At 45.9% G+C, this 18,802-nt stretch overlaps 1 protein-coding gene across 4 annotated transcripts in view; it reads right to left on the bottom strand.

Moving 5' to 3' along the window:
* Positions 1-37: 37 nt before the first annotated feature.
* Pi4kb (phosphatidylinositol 4-kinase beta) overlaps positions 38-18,802 on the bottom strand; it is a 39,388-nt gene continuing 20,623 nt past the window's right edge. For 2 of the 4 annotated variants that reach the window (XM_090341017.1, XM_090341018.1), the window contains 10 exons: positions 17,496-17,723; positions 15,695-15,922; positions 12,800-12,909; positions 11,800-11,904; positions 11,527-11,650; positions 8,466-8,731; positions 2,638-2,770; positions 2,009-2,129; positions 1,312-1,374; positions 38-922 (listed from right to left, as the gene is read on the bottom strand). In XM_090341017.1, the coding sequence (XP_090197143.1) occupies positions 741-922; positions 1,312-1,374; positions 2,009-2,129; positions 2,638-2,770; positions 8,466-8,731; positions 11,527-11,650; positions 11,800-11,904; positions 12,800-12,909; positions 15,695-15,922; positions 17,496-17,723 (1,560 nt within the window). In that variant the 3' untranslated portion in view covers positions 38-740. The remainder of the gene's footprint in view (positions 923-1,311; positions 1,375-2,008; positions 2,130-2,637; positions 2,771-8,465; positions 8,732-11,526; positions 11,651-11,799; positions 11,905-12,799; positions 12,910-15,694; positions 15,923-17,495; positions 17,724-18,802) is intronic. The other 2 variants (XM_090341019.1, XM_090341020.1) reach the window with 1 other exon arrangement.

Below are 18,802 nucleotides of genomic sequence, written 5' to 3'. Positions count from 1 at the left end.
CCACCCCTAAAGAAGGGAACAACTCAGATATGACACAGGTGGCTAACTAAGGACTTTATTTCAGACAAAAATTAAAAATAAAAAATCGAGAGCCACTTCCCTGGGTGTAAGGAAGGGTGAGGGCAAGGAATTCCTCATGGCTAAGCCAATACCCTCAATATGCTGGAGGGTGTGGTGATTCCCTTCCTCACCCCCATGACAGGGAAGCTCAGCAACTTCAGGAACCCATGTCAGAGTCCACCTACCAAGGGGAACTCTGGCTAGGGGTCAGTCCCTGGAAGGGGAGAATTGGGCAGCAGCATGGCCGAAGGCCAACCATAGGATCAAATCCTAAGTACCAAGAACCCACTCTTCTCCCTTTGCTGGGGCCCAGAAAAGATTCAAGATGGCCTGTTGGAAAGAGCCTCAGATCCTACCCTGGTGAGGAGAAAAAAGGCCCTGGTGCCCCTCCTCATCTGTTCTCTGGAGGGCAGTGAGTCCTGGGGTCTTGTCAGGTGGTGATACTGACACAGCAGAGGGCACAGGAACCCCAGCAAGTCTGGACCCCTCGGCTGGCTCTCCCGCCCCTTGGCAAGCTCTCACGGTTACCACATGATCCTTTGTATTTCTTGCCTTCCGTTTCCCTTGGGTGGATGGTTGGGTAGGTGGGATTTCATGGTTTGGGGTTTCTTCGACAAGGGCCCTCCCAGGGAGGGCGCCATGGATGCCCCCCACTACTGCTGGGCCTGAGAACGAGAGTGTCACATGATGCCGTTGGTGAGGTACTGGAAGCCATCATAGAGTTTGGTGGTGATAGACCGCATGCTGCCATCCACCATCTGCTCTACCAGCAGCTGGAGCTGCTCCTCAGTCATGCTCATGTGGAACCTCTCTTTAAGGTTGCGGATGGTGCTGGAGCCGTGGAAGCAAGGCAGCTGAGAACCTGGGGGTGGGGAAGGGAATCACAGATGGATAGGAAGGAAAGTCAGAAGTGACCGCCACCAGAAATGCACAGTCAGGGCTATCTGAAGTACCCTTCCTCCCCTCCCCAAAGTCCCTGATGGTGGGGTGCTAGTGCGCTGGTACAGAGAGCAGCAGTCGGTGGGGGCCTTGTTTTAAGCCCATCTTCACCCCACTCTTCTTAGCCCGTTGTAAGTGAGGGCATATTGGCGGAGGAGGGATGAGAGCCCACACCATCTCCCCCAGTAGCGAGGGCTGAGGGAGCAGAGGCTTCGGGCCCATGGGGAAGGAAGGCTGGAAAGAGGCTCTGGGAATGGGCCCTGCACACTTATCTGGTTGCAGGACTCTGTCTACGCTACGTCTGACACTCACAGATGACCTGGGCCACCGTCATCACGGGGCCAGACGGGGATGCTCCTGAGCAACGGCGACAACCTGTGGGGTAGGGGTAGGGATGGGAGGAGACTGGTAGCTCAGATCTGGTGTACACCGGGAGCCTTGAGAGAAGGAGGAGGAGGAGGAGGAGGGGGAGGGGGAGGAGGAGGAGGGGAGGAAGAAGAGGAGGAGGAGGAGGAGGAGGAGGGCCCAGAAAAGCTGACTGAACAACTAGAGGGGTAAAGGCAACCAGGAAGTGAGTAATAGATATAAAGATGAGAAAGAAAAACTCAGGGCAGGACAGGTGAATAGTATGAAAAGGAAGGTGGCATATTAGGGTGGCTGAGGCCAGGGCAATGGAATGGGAGGAATCTGAATACAAACACCTGAGTTAGCAAAAGGATGCAAAAGCTGGAGACAAATGTTCAACAGTAGACAGGGTGGTTAGAAGGGCCAGAAACTAGGCCTGCCCTCCCTGAGGATGCCTAAGAAGTCCTTCCTGCTGCCTCCTCCATCCCTCCTGAGACCCTGCTCTGCCAGGGTTCTGGAGGAAAACGGGAACATTGGGCCAGAGACAAATCCTCAGGGTAACGAATCTTACAGTGGAATCAACTTCCTTGAAGTGCTAAGTTCCAGGGCCCCAACCTGAGTGGATCTTGAGGCGCCCTGGGACCTGGGCTTTCCCCAGCCGCACCTTGTTGCATGATCTCCACAATCTGCACCACCTTATCCATGTGTTTGCGAGCAGCGATCAGCCCTTGCAGCATCAGCATCTTGTAGTAGTTGAACATGTCACCATTCAGGCCACCCATCACCTAGCGGGAAAGCATGTGAACAAAGAGATCCTGGCAGGTGCAATCCTGTCCCAAGGGCCTTCAGAACTCCTTCCTCAGCTGGGTGCTGGTTGCTCGTGCTTGTAATTCTAGCTACCCAGGAGGCTACACCAGCCCAGGTAAGACAAGTCCATGTGCCTCTTATCCCCAGTTAACCACCAGAAAACCGGAAGTGGAGCAATGGCTCAAAGTCGCAGAGTACTAGCCTTGATCAGAAAAGCTCAGGAATAACACCCAAGCCCCAGGGCCAACCAAAATAATAATAATAATAATACGATGAAAACTAGTTCCTCTCTTGGAGCAACCAGGCCAACTCTATTATTTCCTCATTCCCCTACAAGAGCAGGACGCTCCCAGGAAATCTTGCCTCATCCTGACATTATCATTTCCGTTCTGTTCCTCCTGAATCTCAGGGAAATCCACCAGTTTTCTTCCCATGACAGAGAAAGAATACAGTGACCCTGGAGGCACCACCTCCTTTCTGACTCACATCCACAAACTCAGTGGTCAGCTTAAAGGCTGATGTTTCAAAGCCCAGGTTTCGGGGTGAACTGGACAGGATGAAGCCAAAGTCGATGTGGATGATGTGGCCTTCTGCATCCAGAAGGATGTTTCCATTGTGCCTGAGAAAGGAAAGAGGCAAGAGTAGTAAGGACCTCAAGATGCAATACACTGGTCAGAGGACAACAGGCAGGGAGTACTCAGCCATGATACCTTCCTGTGTATAACTCTGGCTCCAATTTCCTAGACCTTAGTTAATAGAAAGAAAGTCTAAAAAGAACTACTAAGGGCTGTGGGATCTGAAATTGCTATTGATAAATTAATTTAAAAAAAATAGTTTAAGAAGCCGGGCTGGTGGCTCACACCTGTAATCCTAGCTATTCAGGAGGCTGAGATCTGAGGATTGCAGTTCAGTGCCAGCCCTGGCACTAAAGAATGTGAGACTCTTCTCCAATTAACCAACAGAAAACCGGAAGTGGCACTGTGGTTCAGGGGTAAGGGGGTAGCCTTGAGCTGAAGAGCTCAGAGATAGTACCCAGGCCCAGAGTTCAAGTCCCATGACCGACCAAAAAAAAAAAAAAAAGAAAGTTTAAGATTATTCCAGTTTCCCAGAAATCTTCTAGCATACAGACCACACCCAATCTAGTAGCAAGTCCAGAAACAAAGGAGGAGCAGTCAACTGTCAACAGAAGCCAAGCACTTTGCTAAGTGGGAGGCCTCCATACAAGGCAGATTTACCTGTTCTATGTGTAATTTGTTAAATTCTTTTTATTTACTCAAAAAAAAATTTTTTTTTTTGCTAGTCATGGGCTTGAGCTCGGGCCTGAGCATGCTCCTTGGGCTTTCTCAAGGCTGGAGCTCTACCACTTTGAGCCTCAGCACCACTTAGGGCTTTTTTCTATGTATGTGGTACAGAGGAATGGAACCTGGGTCTTCGTGCATGGTAGGCAAGTACTCTACCATAGGCCAAACTCCCAGTTGCTCTATTTGTAATTCTTATCAGCCTATTGCAGAATGAAGTTCCATCAAAAGGGAGCAACAGTTAGAGGCAAGCAGGCTCAGTGTGTTTAAATGTAAAACAGTATAGGGATTTCAAACAGTAAGTTTTAGATCACTATGTTAAAAACCTCAGAAGCTAAGTACTACAGACCTATGGTAGGGAAAGAAGAGTGAAAGGGAGATAAATCCCAGGTCTTCTGATTCCCATATGAATGGCTAGTGGAAAGAACAATTAATCTGCTAAGCAAGAGAGGCCCAGGCTTATTCAGTATAGCAATCTCCTCACTGTCAATAGAGGCTTTGTGTTAGAGGGCCAACTTCTGGAGCTGGAAGGGAGGAGCTGGAGAATAAAGCCCACCAGAGTCCTTCCCCTGAGAAGTGAACTTTTTTGCCCCAGGTTCCAAGACTAAGGAGAGACAGAAGCCTGACACTCTACCACTTGAGTCATAGCTTCACTTCTACCTTTTTGGTATTTAATTGGAGATAAGTCTCTCTTAAGTTTGTCTGCACTGGCTGGCTTCAAACTGGGATCCTCAGATCTCAGCTTCTGGAGCAGCTAGGATTACAGGTATGAGCCATCAGCACTCAGCTTGCTTTGTTTTTTGTTTGTTTTTGTCCATCATGGGGCTTAAACTCTGGACCTGGTGCTATCCCTGAGCTCTTCAGTCCAAGACTGCCACCGCCCTACCCCTGGAGCCACAGTCCCACTTATCTTTTTCTAGTAATTGAAAATAAGAGTCTCATGTTTTTTAGTGCCCAGGCTGGCTTTGAACCATGATCCTCAAATCTCAGCCTCCTGAGTAGCTAGGATTACAGGAGGGAGCCACCTTACTGGCTTTTAAGGTTATTGTTGTGCTACTGGCTCAAGACATAACCCTAAACTGGGGGTGTGGGGACTCCTAGCTAGTGGCATAGGAGCCAAGGTTGCTTGCTACCTGTGTTTCCATGACTCCATGCTGGACACTAAATGACACTAGTCTGGAGCCAGAGGGCACCTAGCCCCTCCCGCCTCAAGCAGGAGCTGGGGCGTGTCTCAGGACACCTACAGTCGAATTCAGGAAAGACCCAATAACTGCCACCACTCGATCTGTATTTAGTGAGCATGTTTTCTAAAATAAAGTTAGATCTGCACAGAGAGTCTGGTCTCCGGAGTCTGTGTTCCGGGATTATTTGTGAGCTCCGTCGCCATTTTACCCAACTCACAGACATCTGAGAAGGATCCCAACATGGGGGCAAAGCCAGCTGGGGAAGGACTCTGTTAAACTTTTTAATTTTTTTTAATTTTTAATTTTTTAATTTTTTTTTTTTTTACCAGTCCTGGGCTTGAGCTCAGGGGTTCAAGCACTGTCCTTGGACTTTCTCAAAGCTAAAGCTCTACCACTTGAGCCTCGGCACCATTTCCGGCTTTTTTCTATGTATGTGGTACCACGGAATCAAACCTGGGTCTGGGTCTGAGTGCATGCAAGGCAAGCACTCTACCACTAGGCTAAACTCCAGGCCCCTTATTTTTATTTTGCCAGTCCTGGAGCTTGAACTTAGGGCCTTGTCACTATTCTTGAGCTTTCTCGGGGCTAGCCCTTGACCATTTGCATCACATACACTTTCTGTGTATGTGGTACCAAGGATTCCAATCCAGGCCTTCATGCATGCTAGGCAAGCACTCTACCACTAGGTCATGCTACCAGCCCTCTGGAGACTATTATCTCCAATAAACTACTCAAGGGGAAAACAAACAAACAAACAAACTGGAAATGGTGCTGTGGCTCAAGTGGTAGAGTGCTCACTTTGAATAAAAGTGATAGTACCCAGGCCCAGAGTTCAAGCTCCAGGACTGGCAAAAAAAAAAAAAAAAAAAAAGACAAAACCCTATTATTGAGTTGGTTGCTGAAGACATAATCATAGCTACTCAGGAGGCTGATAGAAAAGCCTGTAAGATTCCATCTCCAATTAACCAGTAAAAGCAAACCAAACTGGAGACATGGCTTAAGTGATAGAGGACCAGTTGTAAGCAAGTGAGCCAAACAGGAGCATGAAGCACAAAATTCAAGCCTGGGAACCTGCTAAATAAAAAAAAAAAAAATGGTTATTGAGTTTATTCAGTTGCCTGGCTCCTCTTCCCCAAAGGATAGATTTTCATCTTCCAAACACCTAAGAAAATCCCTTGAGGCCTTACTAGTGCCAGCTTCTTTGACTCCAGCCACTCAACCCTGATGCTACGCTCTAGGTTCAAAATCCTGATGCTTCAGAGTCAATCTAAAGCTTGTAAGCCAGCTCCTTGCAGTTACATTCCTCTGAAGCCTTATTGGTAGGGCAGAGCCTAGGAGGTATAATTATATACATGCAATAGTTGTCTCCTCTGCATGTGCATGAGGCCTGCCTCATGAAGGTTGTGAGGCTGAAAGAAATAGCAACTGGGGCAAACCAAAAGATACTCAGAAAGTTGTGGAAATCATGAAAAGAAAGGAAACTTATAGCTGTGAGTTTCAACTTTATCTTCATAATGTTCCTTATAGTCATCTTTGTGGTATCACTCAACTGGTGCTGAGCCATACCACAGTTCTGGCTTTTTGTTTGTGAATTGGCGATAAAAGTCTCTCAGTCTTAGCTGGGCATCGTGGCTCATGCCTGTAATCCTAGCTACTCAGGAGATCTGAGATCTGAGGATCAGGGTTCAAAGCTAGCCCAGGCACAAAAGGACCTGAAACTCTTTATCGCCAATTAACCTCTAGAAAAAGGGAAATGGGGCTTGGCTCATGGGTAGCGCCCATGCTGAGTTCAAGCTCCATGACCCACTCCCCCCAAAAGAAAAAGAAAGAAAGAAAGAACAGAAAAAAGCTGAAAGTTGTGCTGCAATTTAAGTGATACAGCTCTAGCCTTGAGAAAAAGCCAAGGATAGTGCTCAGGCCCTCTGTTCAAGCCCCAGGACTGGTAAAAAATTAAAAAATAAAAATAAATTAATGAAAAAAAAACCATAGAACTACTTTATGATCTGGGGCCAGGAGTCTGGCCTAGTGGTAGAGTACTTGCCTAGCATGCACGAAGACCTGGGTTTGATTACTCAGTACAACATACATAGGAAAGCCAGAAATGGTGCTGTGGTTCAAGTGATAGAGTGGTAGCCTTGAGGAAAGCCCTTGGACAGTGTTCAGGCCCTGATTTCCTGATTTCAAGCCTCAGGATTGGGTCATGGAGCTTGAACTCGGCCTTGGGTACGGTCCCTGAGCTCTTCAGCTCAAGGCTACCACCCTACCCCTGAGCCTGGGCATTGTCCCTTTGCTCTTCAGCTCAAGTCTACTACCCTACCCTTGAGCCAAGCCCCACTTCCCATTTTCTAGAGGTTTTCTAGAGGTTAATGGGAGGGAGATAAGTCTCACGTCCTATTGTGCCCAGGCTGGCTTTGAACCTTGATCCTAAGATCTCAGCCTCCTGAGTAGCTAGGATTACAGGTATGAACCACCGCTCCCAGCTCACAATAGAATTTTTAACTCATCTATTGGGGGTGACATTGATTCATAAAATCAATGTTTTACTAAATGGCAACTCCTTTATACAACTAGTTTTTCTTGTTGTTGGTTGTGGGGCTTGTACTCTGGGCTTGGGTGCTTTCCCTGAGCTCTTCAGCTCAGGGCTATGGCTCTACCACTTGAGCCACAGTGTCACTTCTGGGTTTTCTGATGGTTAATTAGAGATAAGAGTCTCATGGACTTTCGTAACTGGACTGACTTTGAATCTTGATCCTCAGATCTCAGCATCCTAAGTAGTTAGGATTACAGATGTGAGCCACCAGCACCTGGCTGATTTTTTTTTTTTTTTTGCCAGTCCTGGGCTTGAGCTCAGGGCCTGAGCACTGTCCTTGGACTTTCTCAAGGCTAGAGCTCTACCACTTGAGCCTCAGCACCACTTCTGGCTTTTTTTTTTTTTTTTTTTTTTTTTAAGGTATGTGGTACCAAGGAATTGAACCCGGGTCTTTGTGCATGCTAGGCAAGCACTTTACCACTAGGCCAAACTCCCAGCCCTCATTTTTTTTTAAAGAAAAAATATTATGTCATTTGCAGGGAAATGGATGGCCCTTGGGGGGGGGGGGAATGTATAAAGTGAAATCAGTTAGGCTCAGAGAGGCAAATGATACATGTTTTCTTTCATATGTGGAAGTGAGATCTAAATTAGAAACATGAGAACTTATACAGGTTATATCCACATATACACATATACTCAGGGAGGATTCCAATGGCATAACTTATGAACGGTTAGCAAATGGTTTAACAAATGAATACCAGGAACCTCAAACATATTTTGTTGGGGTGTAGGGAGCAAGAGGAAGTGGGGGTGATAAACAGAGAAAGGAAGGGTGGGCAGATAAAGCCATGCTATAATTGAGGGTGTGGATGGGATTGGGAAAGATGGGGCAGAAGTACAGAATGGTGACATGGTCAAGATGCACTAATACTCTGACTTGCTGAAACGAGGCTCTTTTGTGCATTTCTTGAAAAAAATTAGGAATAAGTAAAAAAAATCAAACAGGGACCCGGAGTTTGGCCTAGTCATGCCCGAAGACCCGAGTTCAATTCCTCGGTTCCATATACATAGAAAAAAGCCAGAAGTGGTGCTGAGGCTCAAGTGGTAGAGCTCTAGCCTTGAGAAATTCCAAGGACAGTGCTCAGGCCCTGAGTTCAAGCCCAGGACTGGCAAAAAAAAAAAAATCAAACAAAAAATATATTTGTCTCCTAAAAAAAAAAGTTTGTTCATCAAGTATTGACTACGTATGAAGGGACAGGAGGGATCCAGAGAATGATGAAGATGAAGGGAGAAGTCACTCACCTGTCTTTGACTTGCAGCAGGTAGCAGACCAAGCAGTAGCCAGCACAACTTTGCACAAAATTGCGCTGGGCACTGAGGAATGCCTCAGTGGTGTAACTGCCATGCTCCTGTAGGAAGTAATCAAGCAAGGAAAGCTGGGACTGTTTCTTCACTTGGTGGATGGAAACAGCATTGACCACTGGTTCAATCATGCCACTGTCGGCCGAAATCACAAGAATCTTGTATGGCTTGATCCACAGGGGCACTCGTTCCTGTTCCCAAATGGACTGAGGAGACACAAAAGTACCGTGACTCACCTTGCTCCAGACTAGAAGAGAATGCTAGATTGACCCGCTTTCACCATTTTCCTTCTCTTCATCCCCTTGGATTCTAGGCTGTCAAGTGAGTGGGCTCCTGGGGGCCAGGAAGCTTTGAAAGATAGACAAGGGCCTCACAAAGACAGGAAACTTCATGCAGAAAAATTCAAGAAAGGGCTTCATAACAGGCAGAAAGTCCAGAGAATATCGTCCTAAAAAAAAGAAGACTGGGACTATCATTATTAAAACAAAAGAAAACAAAAAACCAGGAGCCAGATATGGTGGGACATGCCTGTAAATTCCTAGCCCCTGGAAGGAAGAGGCAGGAAGATAGTTGAAGTTGAGGTCAATCTAGGTCAAATGGCTAGACTTTGAATAAATAAGCAAGTAAAACAAAAAATCCAGGTATAGTGGTTCCCAGCTACTTGGGAGGTAGAGATCAAGAGGATAGCAGATGTGGATGTCATCCCAGCTATAAAGGATAATATAGATAGGAGAATCAAGGTCAAAGGCCAGCTTTACATGAAAGCTAAAAGCTGCTTTAGAGCTTCAACTCAGGTCTTGAGCTCTTCCTTGGCTTTTTTTTTTTTCTTAAGGCTGGTGCTTTACCACTTTAACCATACCTCCACTTTTGGCTTTGTGCTGGATAACTGGATATGAGAGTTTCACAGACTTGTCTGACCTGGCTGGCTTTGAACTGTGATCTTCAAATCTCATCCTCCCCTGAGCTATACATTCACCCTTGGATCCAGGAAAAACAGGGTTCATCAATAAGCATCTTGTGATAAAAAGCAAACTGCCTCTCAAACAGGCAATGCCATCTTCTAATCATCTTGAAGAAAACAGCCAAAAGATACAGACTCTAGAGACAAATACTAAGCTAATGGTTAATCAAATACCTGCAACTTGGTTCTGTTTTAACTATGCTGACCATTTCATTCCCTGCCCCAATTCTTCCTATTTAACTTGAGGTCACTATTTGCATGTGCACATGTGTGCACACACACAGACCAAGACAGATTGAAGACATACTAAGTGTTGTCTTTCCCTGGCTCTCATGTAATTAATTTCTCTTTCTTTTATGTCTCTATCTCATAATGTCTCTTTATTTGGCATATGAGAGTAAGTGGCTAGACTTAATGGGAGACGCCCTGACTCTGGGCCTAGGGTCCAAAACACTTGGTTTCAAAAGCTCTTGAGACCCTGCCTAAAAAATAACTAAAGGAGGGCTGGGAGTTTGGCCTAGTTGTAGAGTACTTGCCTAGCATGCAATTCCTGGGTACCACATATATAGAAAAAGCTGGAAGTAGTGATGTGGCTCAAGTGGTAGGCCTCTAGCCTTGAGAAAGCCCAAGGACAGTGCCTAGGCCCAGAGTCCAAATCCCACGACCAAGAAAAAAAAAAAAAAACTAAAGCAAAAAAGGACTGAAGGGGTGGCAAAGCAACCACTTAGGAAAGATGATGTTCTGAGATCAAAACTAAAGGATCATTAAAAAACAAAAAAACAGGGGCCAGGAATTTGGCCTAGTGGTAGAGTGCTTGCCTAGCATGTACGAAGACCCGGGTTCAATTCCTTGGTACCACATACTTGGAAAAAGCCGGAAGTGGTACTGAGGCTCAAGGGGTAGAGTTCTAGCCTTGAGAAAAATCCAAGGACATTGCTCAGGCTGGCAAAATAACAAAAACAAAAACAAAAAAGAACCAAAAAACAAAAACAAACAGAAAAGAGTTCATTTTCTCCAGAAAATGAACATGCTTAGGGGCCGGGAGTTTGGTCTAGTGGTAGAATGCTTGCCTAGAATGCATGAAGACCTGGGTTCAATTCCTCAGTACCACATACATAGAAAAAAGCTGGAAGTGGTGCTGACGCTCAAGTGATAGAGCTCTAGCCTTGAGAAAACCCGAGGACAGTGAACTCAAGGCCAGGACTGGAAAAAAAAAAAAAAAAAAAAAAAGTTCTTTTTTTTTTTTGGTCGTAGGACTTGAACTCTGGGTCTGGGTGTTGTCCCTGAGCTCTTCAGTTCAAGGCTACTGCCCTACCCCAGGAGTCACAGGTCCACTTCTGGTTTTCTGGTGGTTAACTAGAGATAAGAGTCTTACAGATTTTTAGGATTTTTAGTGCTTGGGCTGGCTTTGAATCTGGATCCTCAGATCTCAGCATCCTGTGTAGCTAGGATTATAGGCGTGAGCCACTGCACCCAGCATTGAACATGTTTAAACTGGGCATAGTACCACATGTCTAAGACTCCAGCCCTGGGGAGGCTGAGGCAGGAGAATCTCAAGTTTTAGGCCAGCCTGGGTTATACAGGAAGACCCTTTCTCAAGAGAAAAAGAAGAAAAACAAATAGTTTAAAGAACTACATCGAACAGGTGAATCTGCTTGTAAGTGAGCAAGTGATTCAGAGTAATCAGGAGATCAATCTCTGCACAAGGGCACCCACTGGAACCCATAGACCATTTGGGAAGTTCTGATTTTAAGGGCAAAGCCCTTCAGTGGTCAGAAAAAGGTAGGTGCAATTTACAATGGCATCAGTAGAGGCCGCCATAGAGCTGTTATGGCTTCCCAAGAAATTCCTTTTAGGAGAAAGCCAGTTGAGACCTGGGCAGAAGCTGGTCCCCAACATGTGTGGAGACTGGAAGCTTGTCAAGTGCAAGGCTTGAGTTTAAACCTCAGTACTGTCCAGAAGAAGAAATAAAGAATAACCTGTGTGGTAGGTCAGGTGGGCTAGGGTTGGGCTGAGGCCCTTTTCCTTCTCTTTCCTTACCTGCAATTGCTTCAACACCTGGAAGGCCAGCAGTTCCTGCCGAAGGTCATCCCCGCACTTGACAATGACTGACAGGAGCCGCCAATTGGGGAGATGGCCATAGGGGGAGCCTTCTCTGATCCGCCTGTGACGAAAGAAGAGAACAAGTATCACTGGATGAAGATGGATGACTCAGGATGCCTGGAAGTCAGATGGATCTTTTGGAGGCTGGTGGATATCTGAAAATACCTCAGAATTCTGGGAGTCTAGAGACCACCCCTTAACCCCACTCACCGTACTTTTTCCTGCCAAGGCTCTTTGAGGGCAACAGCAGAAGGGTCTTCTGGGTCTCGTTTGAAGGCTGTGGGGGTATGAGCTAGCTGTTCTGAAAGGCGCCGTCTAGCAGGAAGAAAATACATCATTTGTTGAGAGAAGTTACTGCAGAACTTCAGGCCCAGTCTATGCTGACATTGTTTGCATATAGACTCTAAGCATATAGATAGGAATCTACGCTGATAAAGATGCATCATCTATAGCACCATTTTGCTAACCTGGGCACCAGTGGCTCATGCTGGTAATTAAGCTACTCAGGAGGCCCCGAGGATCATGGATTGAAACTAGTCCAGGCAGAAAAGTCTGTGAAATTTGACTAGAAAAAAAAACCTAGGCTGGAAGCCTGGCTCAAGTGATAAAGCACAGCCATGAGCAAGAAAAAACTGAGAGAGCCAGAGACCCTGAGTTTAAACACAGTTACTGATAAAACATATATAAATACAGCAAATAAATAAAAGAAATATTCAGAGTACTTGCTCCTCTCTTTTCTACCCAAATATTCATTTAGAATGGGTGTGATTCCAGAATTGCCTCCTTCCCACCTGATTCTGAGGCACATCACATTGGGACTTCACTTTTTTATTTAGTTGGCTTTATTTATTTATTTTTGGTGGTGGTCCTGCTGCTGCAAACAAACCCAGGGCCTTGCACATGTTAGACAAGCACTCTACTATTGTGCCAGCACCCCACTTTGAGAAACACTGCTTAAATTTCTTTGTTGGGTACTCCCACCCTTTGGAGTCCCTCTTAAAATTTCATTCCTTCCTGCAGTTGTTTCAGTAATGTCTTAGCCTTCCTCAGAAGACACTGAGGCAATGTCTTCATTGTGGCCTCAGGACAAGGACAGAGTAAGTAGAGAAAAGGGAAATTCAGGCTGAGAGCAGGTGAGACAGAGAGGAAGGGGACAGAGCAGTGTCACAGGAAGGGTTAAAAAAGGAGGTGCAATGTGATCTGGCCATACCGGATATCCCCTGCTGCAATGAACACAGGTTCCTTGCTCTCCTGGCTGGTGATGCTGTCCACGGAGAATTGGGAGATGTTGTCACAGCTGTTGGTGTGCACTTCGGGGAGCTGGGAAGAGTAGGGGAGTGCTGGTCAGAGGTACTAAGCACAGAGCTCCCTCTGTCACTCCGCTTGCCACTGCCATGGCATGTTCACCCCTCCCTTCCAGACTGCTCAATAAGCCTCTCTTGACCACATGCAGCTGGAGCTGCCTGGGCATGCTCACAGACCCCACAGCAGTGTTTCTCAAAGTGTGCACTACCTGTATCAGAATTGACAGAGTAGCTTGCTGAAATACAGAATTCTAGGCCCTGCCATCCATCTGAATTAGAATGACTGAGCATGAGAACTTGAAGTCTGATTTTTTTTTTTCTTTTTTTGTGAGGCTTGAACTCTGGGCCTGGGCACTGTCCCTGAGCTCTTCAGACCTAGGCTGGTGCTCTACCACTTGAACCACAGCACCACTTCTGGTCTTCCGGTGGTTAATTGGAGATAAGAATCTCACGAACATTCTGGCTTAGAACACTGATCCTCAGATCTCAGCCTCCTGAGTAGCTAGGATTACAGGCGTGAGCCACTGGTGCCCGGTGGAAGTCTGAATGTTTTAAAAGTTCTCTAGAAGATTCACAGCACATGAAAGTTTGCAGACCATTGCCAAAGACTATAACCTGAATTCTCAGCCTCATCCTGAGAGGCGCCCAAGGTTAAGGATGCATTTTCCCCTGAGGTTTAGAATTCTTCTATACTATGGGGGTGGGGGGGAGGGAAATGGGGACCAAGACATGTGAAAGGGTATCAATGTATGAGAATTAATGCGCCATCTATCTGGCAAATATCATGTAACCCTTCTATTAATTACAATAAAAATATATATATATAAAAAAAGAATTCTTCTACACTAGATTTCTCTGAGAAGTTCAAGTAATCTAAACCAATCTTACCTCCTCACTTTTTTCCTTTACTCCACTGTTACTTAATGCATGTTGCCTTATACATACATTTTCTGAAATTTTTCTTCTTAAGTGTCTATGTCTAATTTATCTAGCTGAATTAAGAACTCAAACACAGAAATTTGTGTGTCTGCGTGTGTGTGTGTTGGCCCTTGGGCTTGAACTCAAGGCCTAGGCACTGTCCTTGATCTTTTTTTGCTTAAAGCTGGTGCTCTACCATGGAAGCAGTGTTGCTCTTCTAGCTTTTTGCTGGGTAATTGGAGATAAGAGTCTCAAGGACTTTCCTGCCCAGGATGTCTTCCAGCCATGATCATCAGATCTCAGCCTCCTGAGTAGCCAGAATATAAGATGTGAGCCACTGGCAACCAGCTAAGGCACTGCATAAACCATGCTCTTTGTCCCTATAACCCAGCATAAAATTCACGTTTCCATAGCTAATAATCTTTCCTACAATATGACTCATGCAAAACTTTCCAGTCTCATTACTCACTGATTCTCACCTCCACTCCCATAGCCATGCAAGTTTTCTTTTTTTTTTTTGCCAGTCCTGGGCTTGAGCTCAGGGCCTGAGCATTGTCCTTGGACTTTCTCAAGGCTAGAGCTCTACCACTTGAGCCTCAGCACCACTTCCGGCTTTTTTGTATGTATGTGGTACCAAGGAATTGAACCCGGGTCTTTGTGCATGCTAGGCAAGCACTTTAACCACTAGGCTAAACTCCCAGCCCGCAAGTTTTCTTTCAGTTTTTATCGGGGGCTAGGCTATCTCATCTTCCAGTCTTTGTAAACATGTCTTTTGCCCCAAAGATTTGTCCAGCTAATTCCTACCATGCTTCATGTATATCACCAGAGATCACTTCCTCTAGGAAATATTTTTTGTTATTTGTGGCAGATGTGGGGCTTGAACTCAGGGCCCTGTGTGGTCCTTGAGCTCTTTGGCTCAAACCTACTATTCTGCCATTGAAGCCATAGCACCATTTCTGGTTTTCTGATGTTAAATTTGAGATAAGAGTGTCAAGGAATTTTGTGCCTGGGCTGGCTTTGAACAGCGATCCTCAGATCTCAGTCTCTGGAGTAGCTAGGATTACAGGTGTGACCTACGAGTGCCTGGCAGAGGCCAAGTCTTTTTTTTTTTTTTTTTTAATGTTGGTTGTGGAACTTGAACTCTGGGCCTGGGCACTGTCCCTGAGCTCTTCAGCTCAAGGGTACAGCTCTACTCCTGGGCCTGGGCGCTGTTCCTGAGCTCTTTAGCAAAAGGTGACCGCCCTACTCAAGGTGCCCTAAGCCAGGCACTGTGGCTCCACAGAGGCCAAGCCTTATTCATTAGCACAAGCACTCAGGTGTGGCACACAGAAATTTATTCAATATTTATTTTCTGAGACAGAGTGGTCTTGCTATGAAGCCCAGATTGGCCTCAAATTCATGATCCTCCTGCCTCAGCCTTCTACAGGCTGAGATAACAGACGTTTGCCACTATGTTCAATATCAAAAATACTTTGTGAAAAAAAGCATGGCTTGTCAATGTTTGCTAGCTTAAATCAGCTTTATTTAGCAAGTATTCAATAAATAGTTCATGAGATTTCTCACTCTCCTGGGTCTACAAGTTCTTCTTTACATTTAACCTGAATTCTTTCTTCAGAAGTTCTGCACGAATCTAACCTAGATCAGCTGCTCAGAGATTGTCCCTCTCACACCTACACCACTTATTCGGGCTCCCCCACCAGGGTGATAAGAGTCTCACAGACTTCCTTCTGTGCCTGGGCTGGCTTTGAGCCATGATCCTCAGATCTTAGCCTCCTGAGTAGTTAGGATTACAGGCATGAGCCACTAGTACCCGGCAGAGGAGACTGTCTTGTGTCCTGAAGAACAGGTGCTGAGGTATTATTACCTCCATGGAGCTCTCTCACCTCTACTTGCAGCTCGCCTATGTCATCCACTGACCAAGCTTCGTCATCATTGTCATAGTTGGGCACGGTGCTGAAGCTGCCAGCCCGCTGCTCATGGGTGATTCCACATTCAGGCAGATTCTCTACAGATCGTGTGCTCCGAATTCGGTTCTCGGGGATCCGGGCAGGGACACTGGTAGTGTCGAAGTTTTCACATTCAAGGACTTCCACATAGATCAGGTAGGGAGCCTGATGGAGGGGGTGAAAACAGTATTTGCAACTTACATCTAGCACCACTTTTCTCTGTCTCTGTGTTTCTCTTTCTTTTTCTTTCTTTCTTTCTTTCTTTCTTTCTTTCCTTTCTCTGTCTCTCTGTCTCTCTGTCTCTCTGTCTCTCTGTCTCTCTGTCTCTCTCTCTCTCTCTCTCTCTCTCCTCTCCCTCTCTCTCTCTCTCTCTCTCTTTCTCATTCTTTTTTTCTTTGTCTATTAATCATGGGGCCTGGGCACTGTCCCTGAACTCTTTCTCTCAAGGCCAGTGCTCTATCACTTTAAGCCACAACTCCACTTCTGTTTATTTAGTTGTTAGTTGGCAATAAGAGTCTCACAGACTTTCTTGCTTGGGCTAACTCTGAACTCAGATCTCAGCATCTTGAGTTGCTAGTGTTACAGGTGTGAGCCACCAATGTCTGACTTCTAAATCTCAAATCTGTTAACACAGTTCTTCCTGTTGCCTGTTCCTAACTCCAAGCCTCACCTATCAGTCCCTTCATACATGAACACCATAGTTAAGGCAGGAACTTGTCATATGTGATCACTACATAAAGTATTTCAGTGAGAAGCTGGGTGCAGTGGCTCACACCTGTAATCCTAGCTACTCAGGAAGCTGAGATCCGAGGATCAAGGTTCAAAGCCAGCCATGGCACAAAAGGACCTGAGACTCTTATCTCCAATTAACCTCTAGAAAATGAGAAATAAGGCTTGGCTCAAGGGTAGGGTGGTAGCCTTGAACTGAAGAACTCAGGAACAATGCCCAGGCCCAGGGATAGGGTGGTAGCCTTGAGTTGAAGAGCTCAATGAGGGCGCCCCAGCTGAGTTCAAGCCCCATGATCCACCAAAAATAAATAAATAAATAAATAAATAAATAAATAAAGTATTTCAATGAGATAAAAAACAAGTTTTCCAGCTAGGCTTCAAAGTGTATTGATGATGCAATTGAGCAAAACAAACAACTTGTAAGAGGAGCCCAAAAGTTTCTGTGGGCCTGTCCTAAAGATAGGGTCCTAAAAGCTGCTAGGGACATAAAGATTGGACAAAATTGGGCATAGTCCCAAGGAGGATTCTAATCTTTAATACTTTCTATGAAAGAAGAATCAGAATGATGTACTCATTCCAATCAGCACATACTGCTAATATTCTCCAGTGCTAGACATCCTTTTCTCCCTCTGCTTACAGTGATCAGAAAAGGTCTTCAAAATAAAATATTTCTCTACCCTCATTTTAGTTGTATCTGGACAGCTTGAGAGTTTCAGAAGAACTGAGGAAGAATTACTAAAGTGAGAGGAAGGAAAGGGTAGAGGACAATTCTTCTAAGGTATAGTTAAGAGGGAAGCTGAAAAGATTAGGCTTCAGGCTCAGAAAAGCAAAGTCTAAGAAACAGGGAAGAAGGGCTCTGAGCATCACAACAGTGCTAGGGAGTAGTCATGGTTGACACATCCACTATGAACCCTGAAGGGCATCTAAGATGTTGGTAGGGCACATAAACTTTGGCAATCATGGATGAACAGTCAGATCAGTGGTAAGTTTTGAGTCAGAATCCACCTACCTTGTCCTTGGAATTGAGGACAACTGCCTGTGTGTGGGGCACGCGGACCACGTGGTGGTCAAAGCCAGCGGTGGGTAGCCAGACTCGGGCAGGGAGCTTATGGTTGAGCAGGGAGAGCTCCGAGATCAGCCGCTGGGTTTTCTGCTCTTTGGTGGGGAGGGTGGCCAGCCGTTTGCCAATTGCCATTAGGGACTTGATGAATTCTCGCTCAGGAGCCAGTCGGACAGGCTACGGAGAAGATTAAGATGAAATAAAAGATGGTTAAAAACAAAAACAACAAATTGAAAAAGGTGGCCCACCCTCTTCAATGACTCCTGGCCACATAAGCCAGGGCCTCCAGTATCTGGAGAACTCTAGGAAAGGAGTCACATCCCGTCCCTCTCAGCCTGAATTGAGAACAACTACAAAGTTCCTTTTTTGTAGGCTTATTATCCCTTGGGGAAGGGATAAGCACTACTTTTCTGTTTAGACTTGTATTCCTCAAGGACTGTCCCAAGGCTTTTGAACAGCAAGGGGACAACAGGTCCCAGAGAGGAGTCCTGCTTCACGCATCTCAAGACAGGACTGTCTCTTCATCTAGGTCCTTGGTCTGGACCCCTGTTGAAGGGCTTTGCCAGGGCCCACAGACTAGGAAAGGAAGCGTCACAGCTACATTTCCCTTCCAAAGAAGTGACTTTAAGGTGCAACCCCACAACCATCCCACATTCTCTTCACATAAAACCAATGCACATGTACAGAATGAAAAACTACATTAATGGGGAATGGCCCAGGGGAAAAGAAAAAGCAGGGGAAGGGAGGAAGGGATAGGTGAATGGAGAAAACAGAAGCCTGTTTTTAGTCTTCGATGGCCCTGAAGGCAGTCTCTAGTGATGCCTCCTTGGATCTTCTCCCCTCTTAGCATCTAGGCTCCCAATATTAGCTTCCTATTGTGAGGCTGCTTCTCATGCTGGGCATTACATCATCCCCAAAAGGCAACATCAGTCTGGGAATTTAGGATGGGGAAAAGGATGGACTTAGCTAGATATGAAGAAGTTCTTCTACTACAAGGAACCTTTTATCATGATAGCTACTCTACTGCCCAACTGATTTTTCTCTGAGCTTAATAAGCAGGGTCTTTCCTCCTCTTACAGGAATAGCATTGCACTCACCAGGCTTTGCTCTCCCTTTCTGATGTGCCCTAGTTTCCTGATGGAGAATTTCTACCCTAACTCCTCATACTGGGGGGCTTCTTTTGAGAACTGGACAATATCATATCTACTTGTCTATAAGGGACAGAGCCAGGGTACAGGAGAGGAACAGCCTCTCAT

This window comes from Megascapheus bottae, chromosome 10, assembly GCF_031878675.1.
Source record: "Megascapheus bottae isolate mThoBot1 chromosome 10, mThoBot2.hap1, whole genome shotgun sequence".
Lineage (NCBI taxonomy): Eukaryota > Metazoa > Chordata > Mammalia > Rodentia > Geomyidae > Megascapheus > Megascapheus bottae.
Note: the sequence above shows the minus strand (reverse complement) of the source record. Positions and strands in the feature narration are given on the sequence as shown.